Source organism: Fopius arisanus, unplaced genomic scaffold (assembly GCF_000806365.1).
Source record: "Fopius arisanus strain USDA-PBARC FA_bdor unplaced genomic scaffold, ASM80636v1 scaffold00092, whole genome shotgun sequence".
Classification (NCBI taxonomy): Eukaryota; Metazoa; Arthropoda; class Insecta; order Hymenoptera; family Braconidae; genus Fopius; species Fopius arisanus.
In genome coordinates, this window is record NW_011887831.1 from 111124 (window position 1) to 130973 (window position 19850).

Sequence of the window (19850 nt, forward strand, 5' to 3'; positions counted from 1 at the left end):
AGGGCAGAGTAGCTTCCAGAGTTGTCTGACGAACAATTCACTGTTGAGTGCTTTTTCCCCTTCGAAATTATTAAATCACACTCACCAAAAGGTAAGCAATTCATATTTTCAAACGACTGACCGACTGATTTTGTTGATTTGCACAATTTGAGTTGATTTTAGTCTTTTTTTTCTTCTTGGACTTTGTTACGGATTAATTTCACTTCATTCGGGGTTAATGGGACTTTGTTATAGATTTTTATTGGGGTGAGGGTTAATTTGGTTTTAAAAAAAATGACATAATAAAAAAATAAAAAATGGAATAATTTGAACAAAAGGAAATTGGTGCTGCCCCCTGGAATGTGCACACGAGTGGTCCAATGAAATCATCCAGCGAAAAAATCTGAAAAAAAGTGAGAGGATTCCCTAGTAAAAAAAAAACGAGGACTCTACCTCCAGATCCGTTGGCGTCTCAAAGTCCTCGTGGGTTACTCGCAAAAATTACGTAACGACTCGTCAATCAGGCAGTGATTGGCCTTGAAGTCAGCAAAAAAAAATACGAGAAGAAAATGGAGAGTGGGAGACACGATTTGGAGACTAATGCCGAGGTTAATGGCACTAATAAGACAGTCGCTGCCACGTACAAGTCTATTCCTGACGAGGACAGCAATTGGCAGGCACAGAGACAGGAGAATACCTTGGACATGGGTAAACCTGAGAACGAGGAGATCGATGATGGAGCCAAGGAGAAGATGCTCACCGATGACACCAAGATCAGCCCCAAAAAGGACGCGTCTCAGGTGAATTTTCAATTTTTTTTTCATCACCACTGGAAAAATGGCCGACGCCTTGTTTTTTAGCGTCGTTTTTTCGGGGGAACATCCCGTAAAATATTAACAATTATTTTTTATTGGTGGTTTGTCGATTTATCGATTTTTCCATCTTTCGATTTGCGACTGTTCAACCCATTTTTTTCGAATTTTTTTTTATAAAAAAAATGGGGTTTCAATAAAAAAACGTCAATAATTATAAAATATTGAAAAATATATGAATTTTTGCATCACTAATTAATTAATTTATCGATTTATAATTTTTCTGATTATTCAGTCGTTTTTGAGGTTTTGGAAAATAATTTATAATTTGTAAAAACCTGAGGAATTAAATTATTAATTATTTTATTTAGCATTTGTTTGAGAGTTGAGAGTGGAAATGAGATAATTGATGGAAAAATTGAAATTACTGTACAAAACGATGAGTTTTTTATTATTTAATTATTCTTTAAACCGTCAAGTCCTTGAGAATTCACATATTCTTCATGAAATCCGACACCCTGACGACTGCACTGTTGCATCAGCATTTCCCCTCCCCGAAGTCGATGGAGTTATCAAAGCCAAGTGGAACGCTAAAAATAAATGTCTCTTTATCATGACAAAAGTAAATAATCCCCGAGGAAAAGATATTATCCCCTCAAAGATATAGCAGTCCTGAAATAATTATTGTCATCACAATGAAAAATTTCAATTTCAAAATTTCAGGTAATTTTTATCTCAGAGAATGGAGACGCAAAGATCGACGTGGCCCCGAAGCCACCGACCCTCTCAGGAATGGGTAAAGAGGAGCTGATGAAATACGCGAACGATCCTTTCTGGATACGCCTCCGTTGGTTCCTGTTCATCGGCTTCTGGTTGCTGTGGGTGGGAATGCTGGTTGGAGCAATAGCAATAATTGTTTTAGCCCCAAAATGCACAGCACCACAAGCAAAGACCTGGTCGGAGAAGTCACCGATTGTCCAGCTGGAGCCAAAAGACCTGGAGGCAAAAGACGCGATCTCCCTATCACACCTCCTGGACCAACTGAAGAGCCAACACATATCAGTGCTCTCCCTCTCGAACATCCTGAAATCCACGTCCCCAGGGCACGTTACGGATTTCAGAGACGTCGATCCCAAGGTGGGAATGGAGAACATCAAGAGCCTGATAAAATTAGCAAAGGAGAAGGATCAGAGGGTCGTCCTGGAGATCGATCCCAATCACTCTGGCATTGATCATCCCTGGTTCAACAGGTCGCAGAACAGAGAGGAGCCCTACACCAATTACTACGTCTGGGCAAGTCCCAAAATCGACGCTGACAACGCTAACAACTCCCCGAACAATTGGCTGAGCATTAATGGGAGATCTGCCTGGGAGTGGAGCGCCCAGAGAGGCCAGTACTACCTCCACCAGTTCGACAAATCCCAACCTGACCTTAATTTCAACAATTCCCTAGTTATCGAGGAATTCAACAAGATCTTCAATCACTGGCTGGACCTGGGTATCAGCGGATTCAGACTGGGATTCACACAGCATCTCATAGAGGATCCCAACCTTCAGGACGAGAGGTTGAGCTCAAGTGCTGCTGATGTCGATGAATACGAGTCACTCCTCCATGTCTACACCAAGGACAGGGTGGAAAATGCTCAGGTGCTCAGGGTCTGGAGAGAAAATATCATCAATAAAACAAATGGCGATGGATTATTCGCGTTGAGGGATGATATTGCATCGGATATTCTTGCTGTATTCAACGAGAATCAGAGTCTCGTTGATCTACCTCAGAGCTCAATGTTCCTGATGCATGCCGATGAGGGAGTCACTGCTGAGGCACTCCAGAAGGGAGTCAATCAGTGGAGGAGTCATCTTTATAATAGTTCCAAGGCCAGGTGGCCTGCGTGGGATGTAAGATTATTTCATCATCTCTAGGTTTCAAATTATGGGACTTTGAATAAATTTTTTTGCTTGCAGTTGAATGGAAAAGAGAGGGCACTACGTGATCGTATGCCATCGCCAGTTGCTGACAGCCTCATCTTGATGTCTGTCCTTCTCCCAGGGACGCCTGTCTTCAAGCTCAATGACACCCTGTCGTCGCCAGCTAGAGCAGCTTTTGCAACTTTATCGGAGAAACGTAGCGATGAAATATTTTTGTATGGAGATTTTCACACAGACATCGTCAATGGGACAGTCTTCGTGTACACCAGGTGGGTTGATAAATCAAGGGAATATTAAAAAGTTCTTTGATGAGCACGAGAACAAGAGAATCGTGAAGGGGAATTGGGAGGTAATTGGGGTGTTGTGGGAATAAAGGGACAATGATAATTCCTTTGACGTGACATCACTCGAGTAAAATCAATTGACGTTTCAATTGCTTCTATCCTGCGGGCACTCACTGAAGAATTGGATCATTCAGAGAACTCTTTTATTTCGGTCTTGAATCATTTTATTGTTGACTAACCATGTGGTTTGTTTTAATTTCATGGATTTTTCGTGGGAGTGTAGGAGTGGGTGAGTTGTCACTAACAATTGCATGACTTATTCGCTTGATTATTCAGTTTGTTATTTATTTTTAATTCACGAATATTTGGAAATTGAATCAATGGTTTATTCAGAATGATTTATTGATGATTTTTTTATTTTATGTAAATGAAATTCAATTTGAAATTGTATTTTTTTATATAAAAAGTAATGAGGTAATTACAGAAATCATTACACAAGCATGGAATGATGTTTGATAGCGCAAATAATTATTCAGTGATTTTATTAATTATTTATGGGTTTTTGACAGGTTGAAGAGTGGACTTCCTGGGTACCTCGTGGCTTATCAGAGCTCTGAGCATCCAGCAGTTATCGATCTGTCAGGAATTCCTCGGGTGCCCGAGGAGGTCAACGTCTTGACCTACAGTCCAAACTACGTCCAGGGAGACGAGACGATCGAGTAAGAATTCTCAAAATCCCCAGACAATTACTCTCTTTTTTGGGAAAGACCCGTGAATTCGTTTTAATCATTTCGATTTTTTTTTTCAGAACTAAACTTTTCTCGAAGAAGGTCCCCATAGCCCCTAAGAGCACTCTGGTGCTGACCTTCGTCCCCAAGAAGAATGAAAAATAAATTCTCGAGTGACTACACCGGAATTTTAGGCAAAAAATGCCAAACAGGTCTTGAAACGCATTTAATCGTTCTTATTTATGTATTCTGCGGGATTATATATGAATTACCTGCATTTTTGAGAATAATAATTGACGTGAGCATTAATCAGTCAATGTTAATATTTAAATAATAATAAATGAATCAATATCTCCATCTGTTTCCCTTTATTTTCACCTAGATCTCATAATTATTCATCATTATTATCGTCATTACAGTCGAAGTTTTGATTTATGAACAAATTACAATACAAACATTACGTAATAATTTTATAATACAATTTTCAACCCTCAATCCTCTCCTCTCATATTTACACTACATTACAAAATTAAATTGTTTAAACGACTTAATTTTTCTTTTCGTGTTAATCCCACACACTAAGAAAAAAGACTTTTCACTGCATTTTTCACAGAGTAATTACTCTATGTGGAGTTTATGTGGATCTGTAAATCTGGCAGTGAGTATATAGAATAATGCGGGTAAAGGTACCAGTATGACCATTGCCGGATGAATATTGACGCCACGAAGTGTTGCAACAGCCATAACTCCGTATCCATGAAGAAGCCAGTGTCCCAGGATGACGACGACATTCTTAATGTCCGATACTGAACTGAGCAGCAGCGACTTCATAGTCTGAACAACAAAAAAAGACAAAAACTCATTACCGCGGGATTATTAATAAAATTCTCATCAATAAATCGCGTGCATTACCTAATTGCACTTGTTTACCTGATTCAATTTGAATGCAAAGTGCGCTGCATTCGACAAGACCGAGAGGATAATCGTGATGTATGGAAACGAGTAATCTGAAATAATAATTATTAATCATTGAAAAATTATTTGAATCGCCATTACGTGTGGAAATTATTTCGTTAATATCCCGGAAAAGGAGAGGTGAAAAGAGAAATTGATTTTTTAAACGGAAAAATTTCTCCTTTATCCCCTCATTAATGAGATGTTAATGAAATAATAATTAGGGAATTGACTTGCAGATTAATCCACCGCCTACTGCATGCAGTAGAGCCAGAATTGGAAAGAAGTACAGGGCAGCGTAAATTGAGAATTTTCCCTGTTTAGGGAGGAATTTTTGAGCTATTGGAGGTCTCAGGAGGAGCATCAGGAGGACTCCCAGGGAATAAAATACAAAAACCATTGTATACCTGCAAAAATCACCAAAATCATTAACTCCCAACGAATTTCCGATAAATCATCAAAATTCCAGTTTCAATTTGAATAAAAATGAATAAATAATTGAATTAACAACGAAATTCGATGGATTACGAATAATTATGAATTAATTACGAATTATAAATGATTAATTAATTCATAAAATGGCGAAATAAGTATTTTTATAAATAATAATTAATAAAATAAAGGAATAATTGCTCACAGTGGGTAAACAGCTTCCTGCGTGCAGTGCAACGATCTCTCGTAATTAGGATTAGGATTATGAAGTAGCGTGTACCAATCCGAGAGTCGTTTAATCCTGCAGGACTGAATGCCGAAGGAACCGATGGGTTCGGTCAATTGGAGAGTGATGAGGGATGCACCGAGGATTTCCACGAGGGCAGACAGGTGGAGGGCGATCACCTCCTTGGGGATGTTTCTTCTCATTGCCACCATGTCGATGCAGAACCAGTGGAGCACCAGTGCCAGGAGTGCCATGAAACCGAGGTACAGCCAGTCGTAGAGCATTGGATTGTCGTCGCACGGGACGCAGATGGAGGTCTCGTTTGTTTTGAATCCTCGGGGACAGGCACCGCAATCTGTCCAGTTTCCGTCACCCAGGAGCTCTCGTCCGCAGTACATTCCTGGGCATTTCTCCAGGTAATTCATTGTCTTGGTTTGTTTATATCCTGGAGGACAAGAATATTAAACTTTTTTATTATAATGCATGGAAATCATGAATAATTGTGATTTTTATTTTTTAATTCGGGGAACTTCGAGGAATTCTTGGAGATTTTTAGGGAATTCCATATTTTTCTTTACATTTTTTAAAATAATAATTACCGTTTAAGGTTATTAATCTTTACTCGCCCCCACGAGCCCCGGAAATTCCTGGAATTCTCAATTCCTGAAGACTTCCATTTTCCTTCACTTGTGTCATCATTATCGATTGTTTAATCACAATGCACCCTCGAATAATCGAATGAAAATGTCAAAAACCCCTCCACCCCATCAAAAATTCACTAATTAATTTCCCCGGGACTCTAGTCTCCGGTGTTGCTGCCACATTCGCGTCATTGGCGTTTTAACACTCGAAAATCCCCGCGGAAATTCCACCCCCACCACCGGGGGGTCGAGGAATTCCGCGTTCCCCTCGGGAGGAAATGAAAATTTCAATAAATATTTCAGAAAATCGTCGAATTTTCCACAAAATTCAAGGAATCAATGGGAATTTCAATCGAATTCAAGAAAATTCCACAAAATTCCCAGTGAATTCCCGGAATTCCTCTGAAATTTCTGTCCCTCAAAAATTTGGGGAGAACCAGCAAAAACCGCAGAAAATAAATCTTCTAAAAAATTCCACAGGAATTTATTTAGAAAACACAAAGAAAATGATAGAATTCCGAGAAAACCCGACGCGACAGAAAATTCAAATCCCCCGCTGGGCGCCTAGCGCCCCCTTCGCCCGCGTCCGTGTCTCTTCGTGCAAGCTCGTGTCCAAATGATTGCCTCAGCACACACATTACTATTTTCAGGCACAGAAGGGGCACCTCAAACCCGACGGCTTGTTCGTTCCAATTTCGCACCTGAAAAAAAAAACCGCGTCTACTCTGAAAAATCCCGGAAAAACCGATAAAAAAGTTCTCAAACCCGATCCCCTCTCCACCACGTGAAAAACGATGAAAAACCCCATGTAAAAATTACACCAAGTGCTCCAACAATCCCCGAAGTGTCAAGTGTAAATACCAATAGAATTCCAAAAGAAAAATTCCAAGTGAAAACCGTGAAAACTCGTAAAAATGAAAGCGACACCCTGGGGCCATCGCTCCCGATAAAAAATTTAAAAAAACTCCTAAGAATTTTGTAAGACCAGCTGATGGCGGCCAAGTGCACCTAAACCCCCGAAATAACCGGAGAATTCCCCCAATCCCCCAGAGGCCCCCAAGTCACCCCAAAATATTCCACCCCCTGGATCACCTGTCATCGTTGATGCAGCTGAAGACAACCAGAGGAAATTCCACGGAATAAAAAACGGATAAACAAATCCCAATAATCCATAAACTCCTCGGAGTGATACTCAAGACGTGATATAACGGTGCTTGGAGCAACTCCCTCCCCTTTTTCTCCTCCTCTCTCCTCCGGGAGTATCCGGACGTGCATTTAGCCGGTGCCCGGCTATCGAATTCTCACATCGCAAAAAAAGAAAAGCAAAAAAAAAAGCCCCCGTAGTCAACTCCGTGAGTATAAACAAAAGTTTTAAAAAATTGAGAGAGTGAAAAAATAGTAATAAAAAAAAAAATAAATCAATTGCCCTGACAATTTTTCTCTGATTTTCTCTTCAAGGGTGAACTATTGGTTGTCCAAGTGAGGGAGTTGTTGCTTTTGTGATAGAAACTCACGCAAGAGGGCCCAGTGGATAGTGGACAAGCGAGACGAGAATTTTTTTTTTTCGTAAATTCATCGTTTAACCAATAATTGTGGTTGCTCCAGTGGTGCTGGAACATCCTGGGACATCAACTGCTGGGCGAGTGTTTTGGGGGGTGTTTTTGGAAATTTGTTGTAAGGGGTTGGGGGATCCAGGGGTGTCCGGGAAGTTGGGGGAATTGACAACGCCTAGGGTGCTAAGTCGTTGGATGGAGTGAAGTGAGTTAACCTAGTGATTGATCGGGTTGTTCGGGATATTTGGAGGTGTTTTTGTAATTGAGTGGTGATCGAGTTATGTGTCCACGGATGATTGAAGTGAATTTTTGAGGGATTTAGCAGCCACGACATCGCCTGAAGGAGAGGAACAGGGGCACCAGCGTGACGCCGGAGGTACGAGAAAATCCAGCATCCGCAGTGCCTCAAGTCCTAACAACATGTCATCTGTTGGCACGATTGTCGATCGGATAGATCCGTTTGCCAAGCGATCGGTTAAGAAGAAGTCCAAGAAGTCACAGGGATCCTCTAGGTACAGAAATTCACAGGACGTTGAGTTGCAGCAGTTGCCGCAGCTCAAAGGTAATTTTTTTTATATTATTTCGTGATGGAGTTTATGTTTTTCGTTGTTCACTCCATCGTTTTGGAAATAATTACCGAGGAATACTGGATTTCCAGAGGATATCGCAGATTGTTCATTAATTATCGAAGGACAAGCGAAAATAACAACAATATCTCAATTGTTTTTCTCTCGATTGTTTAGTTATCGATGAATATCTCGCGAATGGAGAGAAGTAACGACTTTTTTATAATAACCTTTTATTTACGCCTTGTTATGATCTATAAAAAAAGTTTTTATGAAAATTGTTCCATCTCTCTTCCTTCGGGAGATATTTCACGATAACCATTACTGATTCTACGTGAAATGAATTTATCCCAGTTTACGAATTCGTGATAGATGAGTACAGATCAATATGTATCTCGTAAATAAAGACAGATAACGAAATTTTTATGAGAGCCTTTTATCTGGTACTCATTGCGTTCTACAAAAATGGTTCCCATGAAAATTCCTCCATCTCTCTTCCTTCAGGAGATATCCCCAGATAACTGACCCCAAGTGAAATCCACTCATTCCAATTTCTCAATTAATTGCAGATAGTAATTGCGGGAGTTATCGTAAGGTATCGCAGGGATGGGGGAGGTTTTTGGTGTTGATTGTAGTGGAAATGCCCTGGGGGTGAGGATTCTTCGGTGAAGATCTTTGAGGTTCTCGTGGAAAATTCAACTCCCTGGGAAGTTTAGGGGCGGAAATTTCTCTGGCTTTCTTGTGGTGGAGATTAAATTCACGTGGAGATGAGGAATTTACAGAAATACCGGAAATAACTCGGCATTTCCACTGGGAATTGTTATTTTCCCCGAAACACGTGACACCAGATCAATCGAATAGAATTCATCAAATTAATTCTAATGAATTATCACTTTACGAATCAATCGTTATTATTATCTCGTATCGAATCTATTGTACATCTATAGGCCATTTGTTTTTTTGGCTTTGCGCTTACAACTCGTGCCAGGAATTTATATTAATATCTAAAAATAATTCTCCTTTGACGATCAGATCCATAAATATACTCTTAATTCATTAGTCGCGTGATTATTCTTATATAATTCAGCTGGAGTTGTTTTATTGAATTTTATCAGAGCGATTTCCTCGATTGGTTCGTTGATGGATTCAATTGACACTTTAATCACTGACTCGGAAAAATTCCCATCGAAAATCTGTTTTGCTTTCAATTTAATCACTTTCTAGATTATTTCTCTCAATTTTTCTACAATTCCTTTACCATAATCAATTGCATAATTCGAATTATCATAAAAATACACAATACATCATAATAATTCATCTGGAATTTGATATTTCTACAGGTATCATGTGAGATTTTATCCTGGAATTATTTAACGGTGATATTCAAAGGAAAAAATCGATTTTCCGAAGTGGCTCGATTCAATGGATCTCGTTTGTAACTTCGATTCAGTTCTCTCGAGGCTCGATAAAATATTCAGGGGCCCACGCATTACCAGCTATAGCTTCCTACGAGTATCTGACTAATACGTTTTATTTTCTTCCTCCATTGGACGTTATTTATTCATTTTTCCAAGTCCATCGATTTTTCTGGAAAATTTTCCAGGCAAAAACATAATTTCACTCATTCAATCAATAATTATACCATTACTCTATTTATTAATTAATCCATTACTCTTTTAATTCGCTGGAGTTACTCAATGTTTTGAATTACTTTATGGAATATTTCTTATGGAATAATTATGGTTAATTGTTTTTTCATTAATTCGGAAGTCATTAATTGGAGTTTCAACTTCTGGGATTTGTCTATTGGTGAGAAGTTTGCGGGAATACTTCCAGAAACTGTAATATCTGATTATTAATGGTGATGGAGTTTGGATTTAATTACAATGTCTAATGGACGACAATAAACTTGTCGATGTACATTAATTTCTCTTTGAAATACCCGAGGTGATCTGATTGTTGATATCGGGGTACAATGGTATCGCATAATGTTGAAAGTCTATCTTATCATGTAACATCGATAATTCCTTTGAAATTCACTGGCAAATCGATTTTATCCATTTCTCAATCCATCATTGCAAAATCATTTGTTTATCATTTTACTATTTTATTTATTTATTCTGGTAGAATTTTTTTTATCCTCTCGTTATTGTATTTTTATTTCGTCATTGGAAGACACGAAATTGAATCAATCAAGGGCATGACGCAATTGATTATTGATGTTTGATTTCAATTAGCAGATTTTTTTATTTACAAAATTCAGTGATGAGAACAATTATTTTGCCCTCTGAATTTTTCATCTCCTTTTTTTCTTGTTATTTTTTTAAATAATTATAAATAATTCAGGGGTAGGCAGAGGCTTTCCTCGGCTTGAGAAAATCGAGTTGTTGTTTTAATTGAAGAAAAAGTTTGGAATAATGTGGATTATTAATCAAGCTGTGAACAATGAGTGAATTAATTACTCCGTCAATTATTTTCCATCGAATTATCTCGATTCTCATGAAATTTTTTACTCGTTTGTTCCCTTGTTGATTATTTTCACTGATAAATTACTTTTTATTTTCTAATTCAAGGTCAGGGATAAATAGCCACTCTGGGAAAAATTGTGTTGATTAAATTTTCTCTAGGTAATCGAATTCCTAATTCATCAATGGGGCAAATAGCAAAATCCTGGAGACATGGAATAAGTTTTTCTTGATTACGGGATTATCTTGGTAATGAGAGGGTCGAGGTGGAAAATATCAAGAAGTTATTTCTTGGGAATTAAATTCCCCCCTGAAATTTCCATTGACATTTTTCTCCAGATCCATTTCCTGTCGAGATATTCCCAGAATAATTCCCACAAAATTTGACGGACCGACAATTCTAGATTTTTCTATTTAAAAATAAGTCATTGCATTAATTATTACATTTCGCCGGTAATTTTCGTCGGAAGAGAATTATTTATTATTTATTTATTTATGAAAAATTCTCTGACTCCAGATTTTTTTATGGAAAACAGAAAATTCAGGGCTCGTGGAAATGATTTCTTATTGGGGAATAATTTATTGGATTAATTAGATGTTTTCCGAATTTTCTTTTCTGTTTTTATAATTTATTTAATAAAAAATGAATTTATTGTACAGGAGAAAGAGAGCACGTGTCGATCAATGTGACGTAATTCCTCCGGCGCAATGTCCTTGCAGACGATCGATGCTTATATACAATATAACACATGGGCGAGGGAATACATATGATAATTGATAGTAATTGACCACTGGACTTCCGGTTTTCCCGAAATTCTGCGGTTGCGCGTATCATAATTCAAAATTGTCAATTTCCACGGGCGACACACATCGGACTAGACAAATTGTTTAATTATTTTATTATCTTATTATCATTAACAAACATCCGGGACGACCTCGAGGTTAAATCCCGATTAATAAAATCACCGTCTCATCGGGTTGAATAAATTTTGTCGAGTGCATTTTTATTTTTTTTTGGTTTTGCATGGCGGGATTTTTTTTTTGCTTACGTGACATCAGAGCAATGCAATCACTTTTCAAAGAAGAGGAATTAGTCATTCGGGGATTAAAAATAGAACTAATCGCGGTTTTCGCGGATTTTATTTCATTTTCAATTTGTAATAAACAATGAGGTACAATAAATCATTGTATTAAATAAAAAACCGATGATTATCCCAGAGGAATTCTAAATGTTTAAAAAAAAATACCAAGTCTTCAATTACGAATAATTAAATAAAAATGGAAAAATCTATTTAAAAAATTCCAAATATTGACCAAAAAAAGAAAAAAAATTCCGTAAAAAAATGAAAGAAGATAAATAAAAAAAAAAAGAAAATGATTGTCACATGGAAGTTAGGAATTTGGTCTTCTGAATGACGAAGCCCTGAGGAAGGTGATGTGGATAGTCTGTAGTTGGCAATGGGTGGGAGTATTGATCCAGAATGCCCTCGACTCCAACTCACTTCTCTCCTCTCTCCAATCCCCTCGTACCTCTCCTCATTTTTTTTCCCCACCACTTTTCCACTTGTGTCACCACCTCCATCCCTCCTATTTTATTTTTTTAAACACTTTTCCGTTTAATAGTTCATTCTCGCAATTATTATCTGACCACCACCTGCTGGACTCTCAGTGATTTTCCATTTCAATTTATTCTTCATTCATTCACCTTTTGTTGCTCCATTTGTTGAGCGAGGGCTTAACAGGTGGTTTGATCCCTCAAATTTTACATTTTCATTGATCATTTTTCCCCGGTTTTCCCCCATTTTTCCATCACTAGTCCGACAATTATTCACTTATCCCTGGATTTTCACCCCTCGATTTCTCGCTGGATCCACTAAAATCCTCTCACCCCATCATTAAAATTAATTGTTCAATGATTTACATAATTTGTTTAAATATTTCCATGAAAAACCAATAAATTATAACTCTAATAAATTCGTGGGAATAATTACGTGAATTCTCGTTCTTGGGATTTAATTCCCGCGAATTTTAAAAAGATATCAGGGAGAGCATCTCGTACCTGAAGATCTGGAAGTTCTGGAGGTGAGAGTGAAGTGGAGGCTGGAGAATCAATACCACAGCCCTCAGAGAATGACTCGAAAAAAAAAATTGAAAATATGTCTTGAAGTGGAAAATGGTGTAGGGAATTTAAAGACTGAATCTCTGACAGCATATCTCGATTATTAATTGATAATGGATCATGCGGAGTACTTGTTTTATTCATGATTATTCCTGGAAGCATCTCCAACTTGTCCAGTGCATCGTAGACCTCCACTCTTTCTCTTTTCACATTTTTTTCACTCCTCGACGTAAGAGTTCCTTTATTCTCAAGTCTTTAAGGCTCGCTTTTCAGAGGAATCTAACGTATCATCTGGAGCTTTGAAGTAAATTTTTTTTTCGGAAATTGCGACTCAGGGAAATCCCTGGAAAAATAGAAAATGCGTATCGTATCGTGTGTTTTCACCGTCGCTCGATTTTTTATTAAAATCTGGACAGCTGATGGAGATAGCGAATTTTTTGTTATGACCTTTTTTGTAGGGCGAATTCAGGGCTCCAAAAAAGGTCCCGACGACAATCCTCTATCTTTCTTAGGTTCGCGGATTTTGAGGAGAGAATTAAAAAATAAATTATTCAATTAACGAAACGAGAATTCAGGTAGATGAATAAATCCATTCGATAAAATAATGTATCGAGAATTTTTTCACGATTATTGATTCTAACGAGCGCTATTTATTGGCGAAACTAAAAATAAAATTCAAAAATAAAAGCTAACGATAAAAAAATAAAACTATTTTAACATTTCAATCGATTTCATCACAGATTCATAATAAATTTATAATAAAATAAATAATAAAGGGAAAATTAATTACTGGATTTTCCTGAGGGCTAGGGAAATGCTAGTAATTTTCTCTCGATCATTAGGAAATCGAGAGAATATTTTCTGTTGACTCGATTTTTTTTTTATGATCTTTGGAATCAGAGGATTTGTTTAACTAGAGATTTCTTCGAGTAATCGAGCAAAAAAGTCTGTCAACCACTCTAGTGAACCGGAAATCGCGTTTCCACGGTTCATTTGCTTCCCCTCAAGTTTATTCCTCACCTCCCAGTGATTCGATTTTTGGTTAAATCGCAATTCCCCTGTAACTCCCCACTTCCTCGTCCGTTCACTTGAATTTTCAATAATAAATTGTCCAGCCCCCATCCTCTTATTCACCTCACCCATTCAGGAAAATTCATTTTTCATAAACTTTAAACAATAAAACAAAAAACAATAAAACCCATTTTCCTCCACTTGAAATCGATTTTTTAAAAATCGAAATTATTTAATCCCCGAATATTTTGAAGCCTCAAGGACAGATTTAATTGAATAAAACGTTCTGATTAATTGGGATTTTTAATTAAGTTCTAATTGCTTCAGAAAAATGACCGACAGATTTACAGAAATTCTCAGAAATTCTCGCTTGATCGAAACAATTTGACAATTGACTTTGACATTCGCCTGATCTCTCATCCATTTAATTCCACTGGTGTTCTCCACAGGTAGATAATTCATTGAATTGATAGACGCCAATAAAATCAATTCGAAAAAAAAATCAATGGTGGAATAACAGGAAATTCACGTACGCCACATGTGACATTGTTATTTGGTAATTCCCCGGTTCACGTGTTAGTTACGGTAATAGATTAGTTAACACTCGACTGAGGGAAATAACACTCAAAGGACAATCTCGGTGGAGACGAATGGACCGAAATAACTGGTCTGTCCTGGTGACCCCACTTCATCCATTGCCAATCCCACCTACGTCCAACTCAGCCATCAACATCACCAATACCTCCAACATATCCAACATATCCAACATATTCCACATTCACCGGAAGTTCAGATTTGCAATCTCTTTTTATTCCCATTTTTAATCTACCTCATTCTCCTATTTATTTATTTTTCCAACTTTCATGAGAAAATTCATGAGAAAATTCAATTCTTTTTATTAATTTATGAATTTCAGGGATTGAATTTTCTTTTGCAATTGTTTCGATTTTCATTGATCCGCGTATTGATTTCCTCTCGCTTGCACAACCCCAAAAAATTCAGGATTTAATCAATTACTGGAGTTGATTGACTGACAGATAACGGAGGAGTCTCATTTTATTTTCTCTCCCGTCAAGAAAGTGTAAATATTATCTTTTTTTATTATAACAACGCGTCACAGTATATCACAGCAATGAAACCTTGTCAGCACTGAAATAATGATATTTCTGTTGTATATATAGAGATCACATGTTTACACGTGTTATCATCGTTTTTTTTTTCCTCGTCGTTTTGCCTTCTCCTCACCCCTTTGGATGAATTTTTAAATTGTCTCTTCGCACTCATGATTGTGACGCGCGTTCAACGCCAAGACCTTTCAAAGTATTTCTTATGTAATGGGGCGAGATTTATTCCAGAGCTATTTTGTTTATTATTCCCCACCCCCAGGTCTGAATTGATTTATCAAATTTCATTGATTGATTCGATTAATTCTCGCTAATGATAATTATCCCCATAAATTACGGGATATCTCCACCGGAAGTGACTTTACAAAAAAATGTCGTTAACCTTTTCTCTTCAAAATTCCTTTTCCTCCAAAAAATGTGATACAAATTTTTTCTCTATCTCCCCCCGTTTCCGAGATATTTCGGGAATTGAAAATTGAAAATTTTCCAACTCCTGAGATTTCTGTAATTGATCATTTTTTTTTTTGTGATGATTATCTCGGAAAGACGTGGATTGTCAGAAATTTCGAGAGAAGCTTTTTTGTAGCCCATGAAATTCTTCATGAGATTGTCCTCTGACATTTTCCTCTGAATCCATCCGTTCTGGAGATATTTGGAAAATGATTTGATGGAACAATTCGAAGAATTGATTTGATCGGATAAAATGTATTTTTCAGATGTCACACCATCCGAACAAGAGGATCTCTTCATCAGAAAGTTGCAGCAGTGCTGCGTGGGATTTGACTTCTTGGATCCAATGACTGATCTCAAAGGAAAAGAGATCAAACGTGGAACTCTCAATGAAGTCGTTGAATACATCACAGCTGGCAGAGGTGTTCTCACTGAACCAGTTTACCCGGAAATTATCAAGATGATATCAGCTAATTTATTTCGTACATTGCCACCGAGTGATAATCCCGATTTCGATCCAGAGGAGGACGATCCAACATTAGAAGTTAGCTGGCCACATCTACAATTGGTCTACGAATTCTTTTTACGTTTCCTCGAGTCGTCTGACTTTCAACCGACAATTGGAAAAAAAGTTATTGACCAAAAATTTGTTCTACAGGTAAATTAATATTCATCAGCAATTATTGATATTATATTTACATTATTTACGTCAATTGGTGGATTGTTGAATGATTTTTAATGGAAAATTCGATTTTTTATTTCACAGCTCTTAGATTTGTTTGACTCTGAAGACCCCAGGGAGAGGGATTTCCTGAAGACGGTTTTACATCGCATCTATGGAAAATTCCTCGGCCTTCGGGCATTTATACGCAAACAGATAAACAACATCTTCCTCAGGTAATGATTATTATTTTTTATTTTTAGTCGATTAATCAGCAATTTTTGAAAGTCTGAGTTGTTATTGTGAGGGATTATTTTTTTTCCTCAGGTTTGTGTACGAAACAGAACATTTCAATGGAGTTGGAGAACTGCTGGAAATTCTGGGGAGCATTATCAATGGTTTCGCACTACCCCTGAAGGTCGAACACAAGCAATTCTTAGTCAAGGTACATTACCAGCATTTTTGCGGAATCCCGGACATAATAAATTGCGTTAGGGAGTCGTAAACCGAATTAACAGGTGCTCCAAAGTACCACAGGGGAATTAAAAATATTCTGTTGTTTACTGGGAATTTATGCCAATGTAAAATTGACAAAATCCTCGATAAAGAGTGGATTTACAAAAAAATGTCAATAAACAATTTCGAAGGGAATTTTATTCTCCAGAAAAAATGTCTCGTGACATTTTTCTCTGGAGTTATTTGTTACGGAGATAATTGCACAATTACGTATGATGCATGATTGGTTTTTGAATTACGGTGTAATGATTATGTTGGCATTCAGGTGCTGCTGCCACTGCATAAGGTGAAGTGTTTGGCTCTGTACCATGCACAGTTAGCGTACTGCGGGGTGCAATTTCTGGAGAAGGATGCAACGTTAACGGAACCAGTGGTGAGGGGTCTCCTCAAATTCTGGCCTAAAACATGTAGCCAGAAGGAGGTCATGTTTCTTGGTGAAATTGAAGAGATTCTCGATGTTATAGAACCTAGCCAATTTGTTAAAATACAGGAACCACTCTTCAGGCAAATAGCACGCTGTGTCTCATCACCACATTTTCAGGTAATTTATTTATAACAATTATTAATTACGAAAATTAAATCTAAACGAATATTTATTAACCCATTACACAATCACAATTTTTCAATTGATTATTCAATTAATTATTCGAAAATATTTTGAGTTTTTTTTTTTAAATGTTCAAATGTTTATAGAGTATAAATAAAATAGATAAAATAGAGGGGATGATTGTGGTGAAACAAAAGGGAAAAATATTCGTGGTATTAAAAAAATAATTACTAGAGTGCGAATAAATAAATTGATATTCTTTTGAAATTCATTGAATAATTGAATTTCTCATTTTTATTCAGGTGGCAGAGAGAGCACTTTATTTCTGGAACAATGAGTATATAATGTCACTGATTGAGGAGAATAATCACGTGATAATGGGAATAATGTTTCCAGCATTGTACAAAATCAGTAAAGAGCACTGGAATCAGACGATTGTTGCTCTTGTTTATAACGTACTGAAAACTTTTATGGAGATGAACAGCAAGCTCTTTGACGAATTAACTGCCAGCTACAAGTCAGAGAGGCAAAAGTAAAAAAATCAGATTAAATATTTCCACGGGAGGATAAATAATGGTAAACAATTTTTAAAATTATTAAAATGGTGTTGGCTTTGTTGTTTCAGAGAGAAAAAACGTGACAAGGAGAGGGAGGAATTGTGGAAGAAACTGAAAGAATTGGAAGTTGAACGAAGTAGTGTCCTCATGGCAACAACCAATACTCCAGTTCCTGCCATCACTGCACCTGCGACACGAGCCCGCCCCTGAGCTGGTAATAATCAATTATTCATTGAATTCTCAATTTCAAATGAATTTCAACTCTTCATGGGTTTGAATTTTAAAAATTATGGGAGTTTTTAGGGCACGCTTAGAGAATTTTATGCTCCAATGGATCTCTAAATAGTGCATAACCCTCTGGTACAGCCCAGAGTTCACTCCTTCACTCCTCGTTAATTCTTTAAAATCCACCGGGACTTTCTCATCTATCGCGGGTCATATTGTTTATTAATTGCTATTTTTAGAGGCGTATTTACGAATTTTAATCATTGGAAATTCGAGAATTGTCGTTTTTGGTTGAGTAATTATTTGGCTTCATCTCGGGGAATGTTTTATTTTATTTATTTGGTTTCAGGTGGATCCTCACTACCATGCTGCCCAATTGTTAGCCCCTAGTTTACGTCGATTTGTCCTCGAAACAACATACGCAACCGCAAAAAGTTAAATGCAAATAATCGTTGTTAGTGAAAGGAACCAGAAGAAAACATTAAATGAAAAATCTACATCGTGTCCACTGGCATTATTGACGTAAAGTAACAGATAATCATAAATTTCCCCAAATAAAAAATCCTCTTGTTAGTTGAGAGTCAAAAGCCCGAGTGAGGGGAGAGTGATGAAAGCTGCAGCAATATCACAAAATCTATTGACAGAACTGTTGACATGGAGAATAAATTACTCCCGGGAATATAAAAAAATTCAATGGGACAGGAAATAATTCGAATGAAGAAGTCAGGACTTATTTTACTGTACAATTTCTATGGTTTAAAGGGAGTAAATTCGTTGTTTCAATTATCGTAATGATTATATCGTCGATTCATTGAATTTGAATGAATTTCATTTGTATGGTGTACTCAGTGTCAGCACGTAAAAATGAGAATGTCCCTTAATTAAGGCTGTCATGTCCAAACGATGGAGGTGATGATCAGAGAATAAATAATAACGTAATTAGAGGAAATAGAGATTTAGTGAAATATTTGTGTGCATGAGTTTAATCTAAATCGTTGAAAAGTGAAATAGTATTGGGGGTGTAATCATTTTTTATTACCAAAAAAAAAATAATAATAATAAATTGACATGAAAAAAATAATAGCGAGGGATTTTCATTGATGTAATGTATCTGCACTTTGTATTTAGGTAATTGTCATTAATAATTTGGATGAAACGTGAATTGTTTGTTTGCAATTTTTTTTTTTTCCTGGAGGAAATGTCTCGGTTGTGAGTGGATTTAGGAAAATAATCCTGAGTGAAATGTTTTTCTAGAAAATATAAATTTTCCGCGAGAATGAATTTTTCTCGTGGATCCACTCATCGCCAAGACAATTCGTAATTGCGAAATAAAAATGGAAAATTCACGTTTCGCCAGTCGTCGACAGAATTAATTAACAAATCTCCATTATTTCATTTGTATGATTAAAGTAAAATGATAATTAATGAATAAATGATCTTCACCTCCTTTTTTGGGGCACGAAGCGTTGTTTGAAATGTATCATATATTCGTATTAATGATAAATAATGATTAACTATAACAAGAACATAATAAATTAGGTAAATATATAAATAAAAAATGAATATATATAAATATATATAATACAATATATTATAAAATATAGTAATATTGAATGATACGTGAAATAAATACAAGAAAAACCATTTTAAAAATTGACGAAGAATTCATGAATTACATTGACACATTCAGCACGTACAAAAATCAGGTACACGATGAATTATCGGTAAATTCACTAGGTGGGGGCGGTAATTGAGGTGGAGTCTCCGAACAACAATTCATTTTTATTTCGATAAATAAATCGAGTCAGATTTGAATTCAGAAGATTAATGACAACTAACTGTACCAAAATATCCATGAATACTTATAAATAATTAATAATAACATATTGATAACAATAATTAATAAATAGAGAGTAAAATGCATAATAAGGATTTATTCGGAGCTGTGCTCCCACTGGCCACCGAAAGTGTACGTGGGATCGTTTTTCAAATGAAAAAAAAAAACACAAAATATTATGAGAATAATAAACAAAACGAGTTATTAAGAATTTCTTACAATTCGTAATTAAAC

The 19850-nt window shown here is 36.6% G+C and overlaps 3 protein-coding genes across 5 annotated transcripts; 2 read left to right on the forward strand and 1 right to left on the reverse strand.

The window, feature by feature from the left end:
• Position 1: 1 nt before the first annotated feature.
• On the forward strand, positions 2-4087 carry CD98hc (CD98 heavy chain). 2 transcript variants are annotated; one of them, XM_011311709.1, is made up of 7 exons: positions 2-91; positions 318-779; positions 1515-2690; positions 2757-2989; positions 3288-3293; positions 3574-3723; positions 3813-4087. In XM_011311709.1, the coding sequence occupies exons 2-7, from the start codon at positions 549-551 to the stop codon at positions 3895-3897; spliced, it is 1881 nt and encodes a 626-aa protein (XP_011310011.1). In that variant the 5' UTR covers positions 2-91; positions 318-548; the 3' UTR covers positions 3898-4087. The 2 variants fall into 2 exon arrangements, with proteins under 2 accessions (XP_011310011.1, XP_011310013.1); XM_011311711.1 differs by lacking the exon at positions 3288-3293.
• Positions 4086-7152, reverse strand: LOC105270637 (JNK1/MAPK8-associated membrane protein). Of its 2 annotated transcripts, none has more exons than XM_011311707.1 (5): positions 7078-7152; positions 5324-5789; positions 4924-5093; positions 4663-4739; positions 4086-4566 (listed from the first exon to the last, which is right to left on the reverse strand). In XM_011311707.1, the coding sequence occupies exons 1-5, from the start codon at positions 7082-7084 to the stop codon at positions 4351-4353; spliced, it is 936 nt and encodes a 311-aa protein (XP_011310009.1). In that variant the 5' UTR covers positions 7085-7152; the 3' UTR covers positions 4086-4350. The 2 variants fall into 2 exon arrangements, with proteins under 2 accessions (XP_011310009.1, XP_011310010.1); XM_011311708.1 differs by lacking the exon at positions 7078-7152 and adding an exon at positions 5944-6282.
• Positions 7153-7941: 789 nt separating this feature from the next.
• Positions 7942-18829, forward strand: wdb (widerborst). The gene is made up of 8 exons (XM_011311706.1): positions 7942-8100; positions 15540-15931; positions 16040-16170; positions 16262-16379; positions 16716-16991; positions 17300-17529; positions 17623-17768; positions 18129-18829. Exons 1-7 carry the CDS (start codon positions 7959-7961, stop codon positions 17762-17764), a joined length of 1431 nt encoding a protein of 476 aa, XP_011310008.1. The 5' UTR covers positions 7942-7958; the 3' UTR covers positions 17765-17768; positions 18129-18829.
• The last annotated feature ends 1021 nt before the right edge of the window (positions 18830-19850 follow it).